Consider the following 20132-nt stretch of genomic DNA (forward strand, 5'->3'; position numbering starts at 1 on the left):
TGTGGATTCATTATTATTCGTGGGATACCCATTTTCATGGGTATAGGTAAACCACGAATTCAATGGTCTACGGAGTACACATATCTATAGATTTGTATGCAGACTTGGGCAAAACCATGACATCAAATATCCACTACTATTCTAATACCACGGGGCCCAATTGTGACCAAACATGGTCAATCTAATTAGAATACAGATTCTATGTCCATGCTTCACTTTCAAGGTCTCTGACAATGCTTTATTCTACTTTCTGTTGTATTAATGAATATTACATCAACTAATGCAATTTCTTGAATTTTAAAAAACAAATTCCAAGGATCCCGAACAGATGATCTGAACCAAAGTAAAACAGAGTGTTGATGGTGGAGGCATTTACATAGGAATTGTATTTTAAATAGAATATAACATTAGGAGTTGCACTTGTAAATGACTTGGTGACAGACTAATGTTTTTATTGTTACTAAAACAGTGAACATAGGGAATAAAGGAAGGGATAGGTATCCTTTCAGTCCTAAAACTTTACCCAGTACTCAGAGTACAAAATTTGTGCTGGAAACGCTAAATCCTGTAGTTTGATTGGTTGATTTCTGAGTCTGAGTTTGATAATCGTACTTGAAAGAGTTATGACTGTAAGTCCTGGTGGTACTTAGTTACTTTTCAGAAGGAAAAAAAGTCTAAACAAAGTTCCATCTATATGTATCCATATTAATTTTAGTATATCATCTTGCAATATGATAGATAAGAATCTGATGACATTTGTTTTTTTTATAATGCAGAAATCTGTTATCATTTTCTTTCAAGTAAAGTTAAAGTTGGAAATCAAAAATAAAGCCTAGCAGTTTATTCACAATGTTTTAACAAAGAAATTGAAACCTAATTTCATATTTCACAGAGAAATAATATACGTTGTAATTTACAGTAGAATTAAACTGGTGATGACATTATTATTTTACTTTCTTTTTGTTTTGTTTTGGGAATTATTTTTAGGTTACAGCCCAGCTTTCAGATGAGAATACTGAACTAAATATGAATTTAAGAGAACTTCAAGAAAAAGTTGCCAGACTAAAAGGTGACCTTGATAGAGCTACCAAGGTATGAAAAATGCTGTTAAACTGCAGTTAAAATGCAATAAAGTATATAGTAAATCTCATATATTAGCTCACCTGGTCTTAAGGGCCAGTCTGAGTTGTTGAAGTCACTTTTGTATTTTTATGCTCCACCTAGGGGCATTATGTTTTTCAGTCTGTGCGTCCGTCCGTTTGTTCGTTTGTTCGTTTGTTCGTACGTCCGTCCGTCCGTCCGTCTGTCCCGCTTCAGGTTAAAGTTTTTGGTCAAGGTAGTTTTTGATGAAGTTGAAGTCCAATCAACTTGAAACTTAGTACACATGTTCCCTATGATATGATCTTTCTAATTTGAATGCCAAATTAGAGTTTTGACCCCAATTTCACGGTCCACTAAACATAGAAAATGATAGTGCAAGTGGGGCATCTGTGTACTATGGACACATTCTTGTTTCTTAGAAATTAATAATTGTATTTTCACTTGTTTAAGACATTTTGAATGAAATCATGTCATTTGGAGTCATTTGAAATGCACAATATAAATATATTTCTGATAACCAATAAAGAAACATAGGCTAGGGGTCCCAAAACAACTTGTTTTTGTGTCAAGGCATTTGATGATAAATTTGTAACTGGCATATAATATGTCATTCTTCAAACACTTGATCCTCTTATAATATTGCACCTTCAACCATGGTTCATTAACTTTAAGTGTCTAGCATAGTTTACATGTTTAAGTATTGCCATTTTATTTCAACATTTGAATTTTACTATCAAAATTACATTTGGCAAGACATATCTCTCTGTCAACAATTTATATTCAAATGAAAAGAAATAAAATGTGACCTTCTTTAATTGAATTAGGCATTAAAGAAGCAGTCAACATCCCAAAAAAGCAACATTACCACAGTGCTGGCACCACCTACATTAATGGGAAAGAAATCAGCAGTGATGGTCGCTGGAATTAAGGAGGTTGTTAAACCAGCTTCCTTAAAAGCAGACAAATCTGATTCAACTAACAAGGGGAAAAAACTCAAGCTGACTTTGTCTGGTGTCATAGGGGAGGTAAGTCAGCATTTAGTGGTACAACCATTGAGTAACACTGGCATTGAAATGAAATGCTATTTAGAATTAAGAGAATGACTAAAGATTGGTCATTGTGGGATAAAGATTTCACTAGACACCTTGTTCTATCATCCATTTACCAGAGGCAAAATAAAATATTTTAATTTGCCCTGAAGGAACAAAGAAGTCTATGCTGAACTATGATGAAGAATTTATTTTCAAGTGCAGAATTGATAGGCAAGAGGAATAACAAAAAATTGTGTAAAGAAAAGTCAGGGCTGTATTTTTGGACCCCAAAAAATGACCTAATAATTTGTCTTTATTTGTAACAAGGTTTGATTCTGAAAATAATATTTCTGAAGTTGGTATATGGAAAATTATCAAATTTTAAAGTAAATTTGGATTTTATTAGATAAATACTTACCATCATCAATTCTGAGTGTACCCCAACTGCATCATTAGGTTAGATAGAATATCCCCGACTAAAAATAAAGGTACTATCACTGGTCCAGACATATACCCCTGTGTACCCATATTCTCCCATTCAATTTCCTCAAGACAGAAACGTAAGGAAAGGGGATGAAGGGGAGGTGGGTGGGACCTATAGTTTATGATGGTAAGTATTTATCTAATAAAATCCAAATTTACTTTAAAATTTGATTATTTTATAGCTATAAATACTTTACCATCATAAATTCTGAGTAACAGAATCTAACGGAAAGCTGAATCCCCTGTAACAGAAGAAACAGGAGGAAAGTTAGATCTTTGTGCTGAAACTATAGGTCCAAGAGAGTATATCTCAGCAAAATTAGCCATAGATTGGAGGTAATGAGAGATAAAAGAGTTCTCATTTCTCCGGAAACCTGCAGACAGTACCTCTTCTAAAGATGCACTGTTAAACAGAGCCCAGGATGTCGAGATACCCCTAACATCATGAGCTTTAACATTAAAACTATCCAAAAGTTCTGCCTTAGAAGAACCATAAGCTAAAGATATGCATTTGCATATCCAAGTAGAAATAGTTTTAACAGAAAGATCTAAGATTCCTTTTTTAAAAGGAGTAAAGAGTCTTGAGTTAGAAACAGAACGTAAACTCTTTGTTCTATCCAGATAAATAGAAAGGATTCTCACTGGACATAAAAGTACAGAAATAGAATCGCTAGGGAGTGCAGGAATCACGACTGGTACTGCACCCTTATCTGGAATCTAATTCTTTGCCAAAAAGCAGGATCAGTTAAAAAGAGTAACAGAAGATTTATCCCTGTTAAATCAAAGGCAAGCATCAGAAATAGAGAAGGCATGGATTTCACTCCTTCTCCGTCCAGAAGCCAAAGCTAAAAGAAAACAGCATTTATAGGAAAGAAACCTTAAATCTATTTTTTCTGCTGGTTCAAAAGGAGAAAGTTTTAAAAAAGATAAAACTAGTCCAAGGTCGCACTTTGGAACTAAAGTTTTTTGTCTTGGTCTTTCAAGACTAAAACTACGAACCAAAAGAGAAATATGCTCATTGTTTCCAAAATCTGGACCACCAGAAATATGAATAGTTCTTGAAATAGGAGATTATTTTTCATTTCCTATTGTTAATTATCCATTTTTAGCTCACTTGGCCCAAAGGGCCAAGTGAGCTTTTCTCATCACTTGGCGTCCGGCGTCCGTCGTCGTTAACTTTTACGAAATCTTCTCCTCTGAAACTACTTGGCCAAACTTGGCCACAATCATCATTGGGGTATCTAGTTTAAAAAATGTGTCCGGAGACCCGGCCAACCAACCAAGATGGCCGCCATGGCTAAAAATAGAACATAGGGGTAAAATGTAGATTTTGGCTTATATCTCTGAAACCAAAGCATTTAGAGCAAATCTGACAGGGTAAAATTGTTTATCAGGTCAAGATCTATCTGCCCTGAAATTTTCAGATGAATCGGACAACCCGTTGTTGGGTTGCTGCCCCTGAATTGGTAATTTTAAGGAAATTTTGCCATTTTTGGTTATTATCTTGAATATTATTATAGATAGAGATAAACTGTAAACAGCAATAATGTTCAGCAAAGTAAGATCTACAAATAAGTCAAACATGACCAAAATGGTCAGTTGACCCTTTAAGGAGTTATTGCCCTTTATAGTCAATTTTTAACCATTTTTCGTAAATTTTTGTAATCTTTTACAAAAATCTTCTCCTCTGAAACTACTAAGACAAATTTAACCAAACTTGTCCACAATCATCATTAGGGTATCTAGTTTAAAAAATGTGTCCGATGACCCGCCCTCAAACCAAGATGGCTGACATGGCTAAAAAATAGTACATAGGGTAAAATGCAGTTTTTGGCTCATATCTCTGAAACCAAAGAATTTAGAGCAAATCTGACGGGATAAAATTGTTCATTAGGTCAAGATCTATCTGCCCTGAAATTTTCAGACCAATCAGGCAACACCTTGTTGGGTTGCTGCCCCTGAATTGGTAATTTTAAGAAAATTTTGCAGCTTTTGGTTATTATCTTGAATATTATTATAGATAGAGATAAACTGTAAACAGCAATAATGTACAGCAAAGTTAGATCTACAAATAAGTCAACATGATCAAAATTGTCAATTGACCCCTTAAGGAGTTATTGCCCTTTATAGTCATTTTTTACAATTTTCATAAATTTTGTAAATTTTTGTAAATTTTTACAAAATATTTTCCACTGTAACTACCGGGCCAAGTTCATTATAATTAGAGATAATAGTAAGGAGCAAGAATGTTCAGTTAAGTAAGATCTACAAACACATCACCATCACCAAAACACAATTTTGTCATGAATCCATCTGTGTCCTTTGTTTAATATGCACATAGACCAAGGTGAGCGACACAGGCTCTTAAGAGCCTCTAGTTAGATGGTGACGTTCCCTTGTCGCCATCTTATGGTGTTTATATATCTCAACTTGTTCGATTAGCTCATGTATTTAACAACGTATTTGATTTCAACAAAAGAAATCTCTGTATTACTGAAAAATTATTACACCAGGGTTTTCGATATCACAAACTAGTCAAAACATTTACTAAATTTTATCATCGGTACAAGGACATCATTCGTAAATATAAATCAACATGCAGACATCTTATACGTTCAGGTATTTCACTTCCAATATTTTATGGTAATATTCTTTACAAGGCACAAAAATATCGGCATTCACTTCAAAAGCTAACCAAACCTTTAAACAAACTTATTCGGAAAGGATATAGTTACGATACTGTTGTCAAGTCATTAAGGATTGCATATTTTGGTATTAATATTGATTCACTCATAGGGTCTTTGCATCGGAAATAAACACATTTATTCTAAAACCAGTTGTTGGCATGATACGGGTTATGTTCTTCTCATATATTTTATGATGGTATGATACTAAACCCCTAACGGGAGGAATTGTACTTGATTTTCATATGATGAAGACATAATCTTTCAATCAGTTTAATTGAGGTTTGGAGCTGGCATGTCAGTAACTGCTAGTAGTCCTTTGTTCATTTATGTATCATTGTCAATTTGCTTAGTTTCTTTTGTTACCTATTCTGACATTGGACTCTGACTTCTTTTAAACTGAGTTTTACTGTGCGTATTGCTATGTGTTTCTTTATTCTACATTGGCTAGAGGTATAGGGGGAGGGTTGAGATCTCGCAAAACATGTTTAACCCCGCCGCATTTTTGCGCCTGTCCCAAGTCAGGAGCCTCTGGCCTTTGTTAGTCTAGTATGTTTTTTTAATTTAAGTTCATTTATATGTTTTGGAGTTTAGTGTGACGTCCATTTTCACTGAGCTAGGACACAATTTTAGTTAGGGGCCAGCTAAGGACCACCTCCGGGTGCAGGATTTTCTCGCTGCATTGAAGACCCATTGGTGGCTTTGTCTGTTGTCTGCTCTTTGGTCGGGTTGTTGTCTCTTTGACATATTCCCCATTTCCATTCTCAATTTTATTTTTATGATCTATATCCCTTAATAGTAGAGGTACATAATCCTTTGGATTCAAAAAGAAAAACCAGAAAGTCTGCTAATTGTTGTACAGTGACTTGGAAAGGATCGATTTCCCGCTCATTACACCAATCTGAGAAGATTGACCATTTTGCATCATAGTCAAGGCTAGTGGAGTCTCTGACAGACTTAGTGAGATGCTTGGTTGCTCCTTCAGAAAAACCTCTCTTTCTGAGGCTAACCCTGAGAGAAGCCAGGCATGTAGATGAAGTTTTTCTGGATTTTGATGAAGAACCTTGCCCTTGATTTGAGACAGAAGGTCTGGTCTCAGAGGAAGAACTAGAGGACAAGCACATGATAGGCGCAGAAGGTCTGGAAACCAAGACTGTTGGGCCATGCTGGAGCAATAACTATGATCTTACAATTCTCCCCTGCTATTTTCTGAAGTACTGGGGAGAGAAACCTGAAAGGAAGGAAGGCGTACCCGAACATTCCTTTCCAAGATAGGCTCATTGCGTCTACCGCAAAAGATTTCGGATCTGGAACCAGAAACACAAATGTGGGAAGTTTGTGATTGAGACTGGTCGCAAACAGATCTATCTGAGGTGACCCCCATTGAAGAGTCACAGCTTTGAAAACTACTTGAAGTAGTTCCCACTCCGTGTTTACTGGAGCAAGGGATCTGGATAGAGTGTCCGCTAGAATATTGAGGTGCCCCGCAATATGTCTCACCACTAGATGAATCTGGAGTTGAAAACAGAGAAGGAGAATGTCTCTGGCTATCTGATAAAGAGAAGGCGAGTGAGTTCCTCCCTGATTCTTGAGATAAGCTACAACTGTTGTGTTGTCTGTGACCAGAATGACAGACTGATTCTTTAGAGACAGTTGGAAATGATTCAGTGCAAACAGAACTGCTTTCATTTCCAATACATTGATATGCTCTTCCAAAAGATCTGGATTCCAGACTCCCGAGATTGTAAGCCCTCCAGATATATATGCTCCCCAATCGAGGGTGGAGGCATCTGTGAATAAAGTTAGACTGGGAACTTGAGGGGACAGAGATAGGCCCCTCGTTACATTTTCCCATACTAACCACCATTGAAGATGTGAAAATAGAGGCTGAGTGATTGGAATCAATGCTTCCAGTTCTTGTGAAGCTGGAATCCAAAACTTGTGCAGATAAAACTGAAGCGGATGAGTGTGAAGGCGTCCTAATGGAATTACATCTGCCAGAGAATTCAATAGACCCAGAAGTTGCAAGAATTGACGTGCTGTGACTGATTGAACAGTCAGGAATAAAAGTATTTTCTGACATAGTTTTATAAATTTTTCCTCTGGGGGGAGAACTAGGCCTAGATTGGTTAGGAAATGTTCTCCCAGGAAAACAAAGTCTTGAAAAGGAACTATCTGTGACTTTTTCCAGGAAATTAGGAAGCCTAGGGACAGAAAGCAATTGATGACCAAATCTGTCTGAACCCTCAGTTTGATTGGGCAAAATTCCTTGAGAAGGGAATCATCCAGGTAGGAATGAATCTGAATAGACAGGGAATGTAGGTGAGCTATAGCTGCCTGCATGGTTTTGGTAAAAGCCAAAGGGGCTGTAGATAGGCCAAAAGGTAGAGCCTTGAACTGGAAAACTTTGCTGTTCCAAACAAAGCAAGGTATTTCCTGTAAGTATGGGAAATGGGAATGTGGAAGTAAGCATCTGAAAGATCCAGAGAGGTAGTCCACATTCCTGGAAGGATTGAAGCCCTGATTGATCTGTTGGTTTCCATTTTGAAATTGGGAACAATAAGAAAGTTGTTCAGAATAGATAGGTCTATGACCGGCTTCATTCCTCCCGTCTTCTTTGGAACCAGAAAAAGACGGGAATAAAATCCCAGAGACAGAGTTTATAAAGAGCAACACCTCCTCTATTGCAGATTTCTGTAACATAGTTTCTACTTCTACTGATAGAAGTTGATACTTGACTGGGTCTTGAGTATGAGACAAGCTTATTGGAACTGCAGACAGAGAAAGTGGGTTCTTGAACTGAAGTGTTAATCCCCCTCGAATTATTGACAGCACATAACAGTCTGAGGTAATTTTCTTCCACTGATTTAGGAAAAAACTTAACCTCCCCCCTACTGGTATTGATTTTTGAGGAACTTGTAAATTTTTCGCCTGGGGAAGCTGTCAATAACGTACGAGGGGACAAGAACCTAGGTACTAGACCCAGATTTCTTGGGGCCCTTAAAACCACCAGAAGGCTTACCTGAGCTTTTACTGGAGTTATGGGATTTGTTCTGCGGTTTTCCGTAGTTATTCTTCCTTTTCTTAGCAGAAGAAGGAGGACCACCAGAAGCAGAAGTACTAGTAGAACTAGAGGTAGCATTAACCGACCTCTTGCCATTAGTAACTTGTACACTAACTTTGACTGGAGGAGGGTTTTTGCTGAGTTCCTCTTGAACCCGCTGTAAGGATAAACCAAACATCTTGTCAGAAAGTGGAGATTTCAGTAAAGAATCTTTCAAAGACTCAGCAACAGAAGTTTTTTTCAAGAAACTCTGCTCTTTTAGATAGGGTGCAATTATAAAAAGAACCCATTAAAAGCAACTGAGATGAACCTAGAGCTTTATCCAGCTGAAGTAAGAAAGATCGTACTTCTGCTGGAACAACTGAATCTTCGCTATTAAGCAAATGTCCGGTTGTAGCTAGAAACTGTTTGGCTGTGCCAAGAACTTGAGAAGCACTACGAAGGAGATTCTCAGTCTTTGCCCAAACAGTTTGAGTGAGACGAAGACCATCTACTGGCTTTGTTCCCAATAAAGATGAAAAAGATTTGTCACAAATGGGAACAAGTCTACCCAGTGAAGAATCAAAGATATCAAAATCTTTGTACTTGAAGTGATCAGAAAAGGAAGACATACCAAAACCAGAGATATTGTTATTAGCAACCTTTTCACTAGCCGAATAAGCAATACCTTCATTGATAATTTGTAAAGCAAATGCCATATGGCCAGATTCAGGAAAAGAATTGTGAAAAGTCACAGTATCCTGAGAAATACCACAGGAAGCTTCAAAAGTTGAAGAAGGTCTCTTCGGCTTGGAAGGAAGGGCAAAAGGGATATGTGCTTCATCCCTCATCAGGGTATACACCTTATCCCTAAGATCCTTCAAGGATGAAGTCGGATCCTCAGTCTCCTTGGTGGAAGGTTGTTGAGCTGACTTAGAAGTAGGCTCAGGGGCCGTCTTCGATACCTTGGGAGAAGAACTATCAACATCATCATCAGTGAGGAAAGCCCTTTCTTGACTCCCAGGGGAAACAGAAAGCTTGTCAACCTCCCTCTCATCATATTCTACAGACTTAGCTGGAGAAGGTTGATGAGAAGAAACTCTATTCTCCAGTAGAGACATACGACTGGATAGAGTACTAAACTCAGCCTTAAAAGACTAACCAAAGTCCAAATGAGAAGAGCTAGAAGATTGAGCTCGAGAGTCAGGTACAGGGTTAGAAGGAGCTACTGCAGGAGTCAAAGATACTGCTACTGGTGGAGCAGTAGCTACCCCAGAAGGGGGACCATAGATATTGGCCCTATAAGGCCAGAAACCAGGTTGGTTTGGCATAAACCCACCATAAGGGTAAGACTGTGGCCAAGGTGGCTGAGACCATGAGGGTAAAGGTTGGGTGCCCGAGTTGGGAAGCATATACCCACAATAGGATAATGGGGGTCTAGAACCTGGCAAGTTCAAGCCCATAGCTGTACCTGGGACAGAACGAATAGTAGCCGATGAATTAACAGGCCTAGATAAGGTATGAGTCACCGAAGTTGACGTAGGGACCCCCCCCCCCCAAAAAAAAATGCATGGCCGAACCTTGTGAAAGGGTCGGATAGGTAGCATTACCAGACGCCGTTGTCGAAACTCCTGTTAATGTACTGGTAGTTAGGGGGGAGATAGTCCGAACCAGGAATAGTGACAAAAGGACTATTCAATTTATAGTCCATAATTAAATTTAGTCATAATAAACAAATAATTTTGTCTAGAAATTAATTCTAAACAAGGGAATAATCTTCCAATAATACACAATATAAATTTGAAAAGCAATTAAGCAATTCAAAAAAACTTCTCTGTTAAATCTGTAAATACACGTGTGACCAATGTCGCAGATGGAAATTGAATGGGAGAATATGGGTACACAGGGGTATATGTCCGGACCAGTGATAGTACGTTTATTTTTAGTCGGGGATATTCCATCTGACCTAATGACGCAGTTGGGGTACACTCAGAATTTATGATGGTAACGTATTTATAGCTATAAAAATGCTATTGTTGTTGCCTATGGGAAAACAGTTGTATTTTGCAATCTATATATTTGTGTAAAAATGCATCTTGTAGAGAGGGTTGGCAGGTAGGTGTTTTTTTGTATGCTTCTCAAAAGTACTATTGAATTTACTGTTGATAATAATACAACAGTGAATTGAAAATAATATAGTCACATATAAATGCAAAACAGAATAAGAAGAGAACAGTGACATTACATCACAGTCCCCCTTGAAGGAGGTCGCCTAGAAACCTACATAGTTCATCTTGAAAAGTGCATGAAGGATGAAAGCGCTAGAAATATGAATGTTTATTTGGATTAATTGTTTTTAGCTCACCTGGCCCGAAGGGCCAAGTGAGCTTTTCTCATCACTTGGCGTCCGTCGTCCGTCATCGTCTTCGTCCGTCGTTGTTAGCTTTTTACAAAAATCTTTTCCTCTGAAACCACTGGGCCAAATTTAACCAAACTTGGCCACAATCATCATTAGGGTATTTAGTTTAAAAAATGTGTCTGATGACCCCGCCAACCAACCTAGATGGCCGCTATGGCTAAAAATAGAACATAGGGGTAAAATGTAGATTTTGGCTTATATCTCTGAAACCAAAGCATTTAGTGTAAATCTGACAAGGGTTAAACTGATTATCAGGTCAAGATCTATTTGCCCTGAAATTTTCAGACAAATCTGACAATCTGTTGTTGGGTTGCTGCCCCTGAATTGGTAATTTTAGGGAAATTTTGCAGTTTTTGGTTATTATCTTGAATATTATTATAGATAGAGATAAACTGTAAACAGCAATAATGTTCAGCAAAGTAAGATCTACCAATAAGTCTCCACGACCAAAATTGTCAGTCGACCCCTTTAGGAGTTATTGCCCTTTATAGTCTATTTTTAACACTTTTTTGTAAATTTTTGTAATCTTTTACAAAAATCTTCTTCTTTGAAACTACTGAGACAAATTTAACCATACTTGACCATAATCATTAATAGGGTATCTAGTTTAAAAAATTTGTCCAATGACCGCGCCTTTCAACCATCATGGCCGACTTGGTTAAAAATAGAACATAGGGGTAAAATGCAGTTTTTGGTTTTTATCTCTGAAACTAAAGCATTTAGAGCAAATCTGACAGGTGGCAAAAATGTTCATCAGATTTAGATTTATCTGCCCTGAAATTTTCAGACCAATCCGACAGCTCGTTGTTGGGTTGCTGCCCCTGAGTTAGTAATTTTACAAAAATTTTGCAGTTTTTAGCTCACCTGGCCCAAAGGGCCAAGTGAGCTTTTCTCATCACTTGTCGTCCGTCATCCGTCGTCCGTCGGCGTCGTCGTCGGCGGCGTCATCCGTTGTTGTTAGCTTTTTACAAAAATCTTCTCCTCTGAAACCACTGGGCCAAATTAAACCAAACTTGGCCACAATCATCATTAGGGTATCTAGTTTAAAAAATGTGTCAGATGACCCTGCCAACCAACTAAGATGGCCGCCATGGCTAAAAATAGAACATAGGGGTAAAATGTAGATTTTGGCTTATATCTCTGAAACCAAAGCATTTTGGATAAAACTGATAATCAGGTCAAGATCTATCTGCCCTGAAATTTTCAGACAAAACTGACAACCCCGTTGTTGGGTTGCTGCCCCTGAAATGGTAATTTTAAGGAAATTTTGCAGTTTTTGGTTATTATCTTGAATATTATTATAGATAGAGATAAACTGTTAACAGCAATAATGTTCAGCAAAGTAAGATCTACAAATAAGTTTTCATGACCAAAATTGTCAGTCGACCCCTTAAGGAGTTATTGCCCTTAATAGTCAAATTTTAACCATTTTTTGTAAATTTTTGTAATCTTTTACAAAAATCTTCTTCTCTGAAACTACTGAGACAAATTTAACCATACTTGGCCATAATCATTATTAGGGTATCTAGTTTAAAAATTTTGTCCAATGACCCCGCCTTCCAACCATCATGGTTGACTTGGTTAAAAATAGAACATAGGGGTAAAATGCAGTTTTTGGTTTATATCTCTGAAACTAAAGCATTTAGAGCAAATCTGACAGGTGGCAAAAATGTTCATCAGATTTAGATTTATCTGCTCTGAAATTTTCAGACGAATACGACAACCGGTTGTTGGGTTGCTGCCCCTGAGTTAGTAATTTTACAAAAATTTTGCAGTTTTTTGTTATTATCTTAGATATCATTATAATATCTAATATCTAATACTATTAATTATGATTTTAACCTTATTTTACATGATTTCCAAAGCATCAGTAAATACAGGTGAGCGACACAGGCTCTTGAGAGCCTCTAGTTTGTTATAATCTTAGATATCATTATAATATCTAATATTTAATACTATTTATTATGATTTTAACCTTATTTTACATGATTTCCAAAGCATCAGTTGATACAGGTGAGCAACACAGGCTCTTGAGAGCCTCTAGTTTTTAATATTTTAATCTGAACACATCGGTTACCAACTTTTCTCTATCTAAATATGTAATTTCAATACTTATTTCTGAATGATATCTCAAGAACCTTACTTTAAAAACTTGACTTGGATATAATATATGGTCCAACAAAGGTTCTCTGATTAAATAAAGGTCTAAAAATATTTTTGCTAATTTGACGGTCTTATCTGTTTCAGTTCCTTGATGGTGAGGTTCCAGTGCATGAAACCAGTAGTGATGCAACCTTGTTAAGGTCCTGTATCAGGGACCAGAGAGAGGCTCTTAAGATTCTGGCACAGGTTTGTTATTACAGTCTTATTCGAAATAGAGTAGTTTAGGAAATAAAATCAAACATTTTTTAATGGGTCATTTGAGATGCTCCCATCTGAAAGTACATGTATGTATTGATATCTTTCTTGGATTTTAAAGTTATATTTGATCTTGTATAGTGGTGTTCTGATGATTGGAATAAGTCAGAAATCAGTTGGTTTGACTCAGTGATGTCGATAATCGATTGGGATTTTGTTGTTATAGTTTCTGGAATTTAGCATATCAACTTCTGGTCGTTTTCCGGTTTGCATTTTACATGTACAGTCATACAAATATAATGAAAAATATTGACAGACGACAATAACAGTGTCAAACATACAAAAATCAGACATAAACAATTTCTTTCTTTAGAAACGTGGTGAAGTCATTGACTTGACAGAATGTTACTTAACAACTTTTTATGAGATATTTTCTTTTACTCCATTGAAATATATAAGAGTCATGGATTGGATACGGACCTACTATAAACACAATCTGTATTCTTATGATAGTAAATACAGATGCACGAATTGCACAGCTGACAGAAGAATGATGATCACAAAATTGAAAAAATGCACATTTCACACTAAGTAACAGACATGTGGTTGGATCCCCATAGTTAAATGTAACAGACATGTGGTTGGATCCCCATAGTTAAATGTATAAATCGGAATTCAGATGCATTTTTTAATTTATTGATTTAAGTTGCTTAAAGTTAAATACTTTATATGTCTTTTTAATGAGAACATTATTCACATTTTGATACAGCTATGTATTTGAAATTATCATGTGAGTGATACCATTGAAGTTTAGAAATTTTAGTATCATTGTTGTGAATAAGTATTGTAATTTTAAGACAAAATATGTTCAATCTGATCAGGTTTGTAATGGATTCACTGTTTAATTACTAACTAAAATATGAAAAGTAAACAAAAGATCAAACATGTATCTATGATGGGTTTATTATGAACAAATAAAACTCTGCAATGATATAGAATATATGCATTAGACATGTACAATGTGGCTGAATGTATGATTTCATATAAAAATAGAGCAAGCTATAATAATGCAATTATTAATGATAGCTGGTTGGTTGCTGTCAACGGATAGTAAGATAATAGGTTGGTAATTTCAACCGATTATCCAACATTCTTGAAACATAAGTCTGTACTTGTACTTTTAATTGTAGGAAGTGAAAAGGCTGCAAAGCCAAGAGATAAACTTAGAAGATTCCTTGAAAAAACAGGTAATTTAGACAGACAATTTATAGATATGTTGGTAGGCTGTGGTAGTTGGTAATCTATCAAGTTGTGTTTCAGTTTATCCGTACTACAAATGGTGTTCACTCACTTTTCCTGCCATAAGCAAAATTGGCTGATTTCATCAATATTTGATAGAGTTTATTAATTGTTCATTATTGGATATTTTAGTTTCTAAATGAATCCCAAAACAAGATAAAAGCAACAATTCTTGTATGTCTGACTGAATTGATTTGTATAATATCAGGCCTCAGATCTTTCTATTCTTTGAAATATAATTATACCTCCCTTTGCAATCCTTGCCATAAATCTTGGAAATTTTAATTCACCATTATTAGCTCATTCTTTCTTCAACTCACTCTACTGTAGGGGGTCTCATTAGAGGGGGGTCTGATCCTGGATCCCGCTTATTGTTTTGTCAGAATCCTGTAGCCCGCTTATCATTGCAATAATAGCGCTTCTAATTTCACCTGTGCCGGCCGACTTCGTTTCCCGTTTTCATGCAAAAAAAATTGGCTTTCACGTACCACACTTACAAATAATCCCATGTCACGCTTAGACCCTAATGAGACCCACTACTGTAGTGTAGAGCAACCACTACAGTCCTTTTGCTATCCATTCCTGCATCTGCAACAGTATATATAGACTGATTGGAAGCCATAAAGATTTGACATTTTGGTGTCAAATAACAATGAAACTAAAGAAAACAATTATATGACACATGATTTATTGTTAGCCTTTAGGTTTTAAGTTTCAAAATCCCATGTTACTATAAATTTCTAGAGTAAGATTGCATCTTTGTGACTTTTAGAGTCCATGACAAAAAAACAGTTTAATCTGACCTACATTTAATGTGATTTAAAATCATAATTTGGTGTAGGGATGCATTTAGGAGAGCATAAAAGACATTCTGACCTACATTTCATTTGTCCTTTAAGTTAAGTTTAAAAATATAACATTCACAGATACTTTGTAATCTTCTTTCATAACGCTTGGTATAGATATTGATTAATACTAGCATCTAGGTATCTCTCACAAATAGCTGATTATCCATATTTACATTTCATGCATCTAAGGTTGGTTGATGGAGGTATCTCTCACAAATAGCTGATAATCCTTATGTACATTTCATGCATCTAAAATTGGTTGATCGAGGTATCTCTCACAAATAGCTGATTATCCTTGCTTACATTTGAGCTGCATCTGATAGAAATCAACCTTATGCAAATGAATATCAATACAACTGTTAACTTATTTTGGGTTGAAAAATCTCTGCAAAGTCTGTAACTGTATAAAAACTGAGTTGATAGAAGAAACCTACAATACAGACCAATTTTCATCTTTTATTTCATATTTGAATGTTCCGAAATCAATCAAAGTCTTGTATTTGTATATGTGCACTTGCATAAGTTCCATTTCTATCCAACACAGCTCATTTCATGCATAGAAGGTTGGTTGACTTGTAATCTTATAACTGAATCTTAATAATTTTTACCTGCAACCCATTGTGATCAGACCAGGATTGAGTGGTTGATGTTGGCCTAAATCCAATGTGATGCATTACCAATATTTTAGTCCTTTCAGCATTGAAATCAAATTTTACTTCCATAACAGTTTTAGTGTTTATATTAGGTTTAAGGGAAAATTTTGGAACAAGCAAACTGCAGTGTCTGTATGTCCTAAAATTAGTTTCCGTTCTCTAACTTTAGCTTGCCTCAATCAAATGTTATGAAACTTATACACAATGCTTGTTACCACAAAACACATATCAAGTTCGAATTTGGGTTGCATCCTTTTTACTGTTCTGGAGTTGTGTCCCTTTATGACGTTATATGCCTTTATAACGTTATATGCGTTTATAATGTTATATGCAAGCAGGGCATCATGGGACACATTGTCCATTTATTTTGGATTAATTTTCATAACTAAGAATTGATATCACATAAAAGGGCAGTGCAATGGTTTCAGACTTAAGGATAAAGTTTGTATCAATTTGATTCCAATCAAGATGAAAATTTAACTCAGTATTAGTTATTATTTTGCTTAGACCAGACAGGTTGTAACACTTAAGGATGAAAATGATGATTTGAGAGACAAGATGGCTGATATAGAGTTAGAACTGGAGAAATATTCTTGTAGAAGGTTTGTGGATTTTGTAATAATATTAACACATGTATAATTGGCCCGAGAAGAAATAAAACAATTCTGTAATGATTGATGGAGTCAAAATGTAAGACATAGGTATGCTGTGACCAGTGGCGGCGGTGACGTCAATAATAATGTATTAGTTTGTGATTAGGTCAGTTTATGGGGAACCACTAGTGGTAGGTTAATGATATTTGTACTCGCATTGGCACATCTAATTTCCATGGAGATTTTTTGGCCCTGTACCTTCAGTCATGGTTCATTGACGTTGAATATTTTGCATAACTTACATGTTGAAATATTTCTATTTTGATTTCAACATTTGCATTTTACTATCAAAATAACAAAACGACGAGACATATCTCTGTGTTTACAGTTTATTTAATTTTGAAAACAACTAGAATATTTGGAACTGCATGAATATATATAGAATATAGAAAAAAGTCACTTTTTATACATAATGAAAGCAAGCAAATTTAATATCACTCAGACAGAAGTACAAATGTAAAAGATCCATTTCATAATTGCAAGATATATTGACGTATCTGGCCTCAAATTGTGTTTCCAAAAATCAGTTCCAAGAATTTTCTTTAAAAATGCTTTGTTATTGCCACTTAAATTTTTGTTTTATTGATAAAGTTTATAGGGACATGGCATCAAATTTGATTTTCCTGTAAAACATCCTTCAACTGTATTAGTTATATCTAATTTTTAAAATATGATAATAAAATTGAAATTTATTTTGGGTAAAATAAGTATTATTGTGAACAGAAGGCTGTACAGTGACCTAGAGTTATTTATTTCTATGTCATTTGGTTTCTGGTGGATAGTTGTCTCATTGGCAATCATACCACATCTTCTTATTTTCATATAGAACACAACATTAAATTTTAAATGTATTTGTTGTTTTCAGTTTAGAAGCTAGTTCTAAACAGATGAAATGTCCTAGATGTAAACAATCAGAAAGTAGCCATGTGTCTGCTGTAGTAAGTATGTTATGGTAGTTTATGAAGCTGATGATTAATTTAGAAGATGCTATGACAACAGCATCAAACATAACGAATCTGTTCAAACCTGCAAAAAGATAGACCTACATTCCTCTTAAATTTGTTTCAAACTCGCATTACCCTTTAAAAAGTTTAACACCTCCCTGAAGGGATTTTATGTCGGAACCAAATTTTTGTCAGACCCTAATCACACCACTGGGGATATGGTTATGGTCTCGACTATCCGCTGAAATACATCAATATTTAGGGATGGTTTGACATAAAAACAAGGAATTATTTGAATCTGGAATAATTTTGAATTCTGGAAAATTGATAAGAAATGTATGATGAACACTAACCCAAATTTTATCAGAATCTACTGAACAGAATGACTTCATATTTGATCAGGGACTTGACAGTGATGAGTTGTAACATGTGAGGGCTTATTGTTATCTGATACCTTGAATTATGAGTGGGGATATGCTTAGCACAAAATCTTGTGCATTCTTGTTATTTTGTTGTCCTAAGTTTTTATGCCCCATTTATGGGCATTATGTTTTTTCGGTCTGTGTGTGCATCCGTTCGTCCGTCCGTCTGTCCCGCTTCAGGTTAAAGTTTTTGGTCAAGGTAGTTTTTGATGAAGTTGAAGTCGAATCAACTTGAAACTTAGTACACATGTTCCCTATGATATGATCTTTCTAATTTGAATGCCAAATTAGAGTTTTGACCCCAATTTCAGGGTTCACTGAACATAGAAAATGATAGTGCGAGTGGGGCATCCATGTACTATGGACACATTCTTATTACATTAGAGTTATAGAATATTGAAAGGATATATTATCATAAAATGCATGTAACTGCACCATAGTGAGTATATTATAAGGTAAAAAATTCGAACATCTGCTTCATTGACTTTTAAGGTGAAGTTCAATTTTCAGTATACCATTTTTACATCGCGATGACCTTGAGGTCACTCCGATGTATTGCTATCGCCTAGATTTCCATTATGTAAATTAGTTTTGGGTTTGTAACCGATCTATAAACATGATAAATATGCGCACATAAACGAGTGCAAAATAACATTCCTTGTCATTTGATATAAATACATCTCTTCAATGAATACTGATAAAAATATTTTTGTTTACAACATAAATTAATAATGTGAAAATGTTTTGTAGTTAGATATATATATATAAGTAAAAAATCATTGATAATATCAATGCACACGTACCGAAAAATTGTGTTAAAGCATGCGGAAGAATATCTCAAAGAACGTTTTGCGACAGGACCGGTAACTCTGTAATTGTTTTTGCGGGAAAATATGAATGCCTACTCGTATCCAATCTTAGAAAAATCGAATTTTTACAGAAAAGTGTCCACCATGCACTTGCATTGCACTATTATTAGAACAGTAGAATAGAATGATATACAAACGGATGCAAATCATATATATATGTAACTGTTATTTTAATATAATATATAACAACAAATCAGTGTATACTGATTTGTATCACTACAATATAATAGTTATTACGGTGAAGTTGAATTTCCTGTCATTTATTCATCATACTCGCACGCACTTGTCTAGAAAAAAATATATCTCTGTACATTAACCTTAGTTTCAGGTAAAGAGATATGTTGTTTTTTTTCTGAGACAAGTGCTTTTGACCATCCTCAAGAACTTGTGGTCATCCGATGTTCAGTACTTCAGTACTTTGATAAGATTTGCCATCATTAATAGATTCTTAAAGTGAATACAACACTAAGATATTATTTATAAAGACAACTGAGTTTTAGGTTGTAAAGATATCAATGTTGTAATCATCTATGAATATATTTTCAGGTGTCTGTTGGCAGCAATAAAGATGATGAAATAAATAAGTTAAAAGATAAATTGACATACTTCCAAAAGAGTCTAGCTGATACAGAACTTAAGCTGAGTGGTGCTTATAAAGAAATCTCTGAGTTAAGGTTACAACTGGCATATGAACCACAGGTATGTAGCTGCAGAGAAATGTATTATTAAAAGTAATACATATTCTTTGTTGCAGCTAAAATGTGTAGCTAGTTCTTGTCTATCCTGTTAATGACATGGGCCAATAAAATTACATACATTTATAGTAGACATACTAAGACTTTAGAAACTCAACAACAATTCTGAGCTTGTTCTATAATATATTGCTTTCTAGTGTGATTGATTGATTTTTTGTAAAAAGTTGTTTAACTTCAAAATCAGATGTATCTTTTTACTGAACTTGTAGTAACACCTGTTTGTTTACTGTATTTCTTAGAAAAAGTTCTGTAAATTAAATAATCTTTTCAACTCTTGCTAGTGAAAAATTACAAGAATATAGATTGTGGTGTTTGTTAAACTTGTATTTTCTCTCACATAAAACATCAATGTACATATATTTGTGAAAATAAATCATAGAGAAATCAGTTAAAAAAGGCTTTGTGAAAAAAAATTGTCCTGAAAATAAGTTGGGTAACAGTATATTGAGGGGGAAACAAATTCATATGGCAGAAAAGTTTTTAAGTTGATTAGAAATATTCAACTCAGCTATGTTATAACAATTTGTTATATTTTTGTTCCATAACTGATAACTTTATCCAAATGTACAA

General features: G+C 35.2%; 1 protein-coding gene across 1 annotated transcript; it reads left to right on the forward strand.

The window, feature by feature from the left end:
- Positions 1-753: 753 nt before the first annotated feature.
- Positions 754-19815, forward strand: LOC127699080 (cingulin-like). The gene is made up of 8 exons (XM_052202818.1): positions 754-1092; positions 1926-2126; positions 13009-13110; positions 14310-14366; positions 16427-16521; positions 17438-17510; positions 19354-19506; positions 19747-19815. Exons 1-8 carry the CDS (start codon positions 1027-1029, stop codon positions 19813-19815), a joined length of 816 nt encoding a protein of 271 aa, XP_052058778.1. The 5' UTR covers positions 754-1026.
- Positions 19816-20132: the final 317 nt, after the last annotated feature.

This window comes from Mytilus californianus, unplaced genomic scaffold (assembly GCF_021869535.1).
Source record: "Mytilus californianus isolate M0D057914Y unplaced genomic scaffold, xbMytCali1.0.p SCAF_4, whole genome shotgun sequence".
In the NCBI taxonomy this organism is placed as follows: domain Eukaryota; kingdom Metazoa; phylum Mollusca; class Bivalvia; order Mytilida; family Mytilidae; genus Mytilus; species Mytilus californianus.

Bases quoted from the DNA above. Each gene is read 5' to 3' on its own strand.
- LOC127699080 (XM_052202818.1), top strand. From the start codon at position 1,027: ATGAATTTAAGAGAACTTCAAGAAAAAGTTGCCAGACTAAAAGGTGAC. The intron at 13,111-14,309 runs GTTTGTTATTAC...TTTTAATTGTAG, and splicing joins CTCTTAAGATTCTGGCACAG to GAAGTGAAAAGGCTGCAAAG. The intron at 19,507-19,746 runs GTATGTAGCTGC...CTTCAAAATCAG, and splicing joins AACTGGCATATGAACCACAG to ATGTATCTTTTTACTGAACT.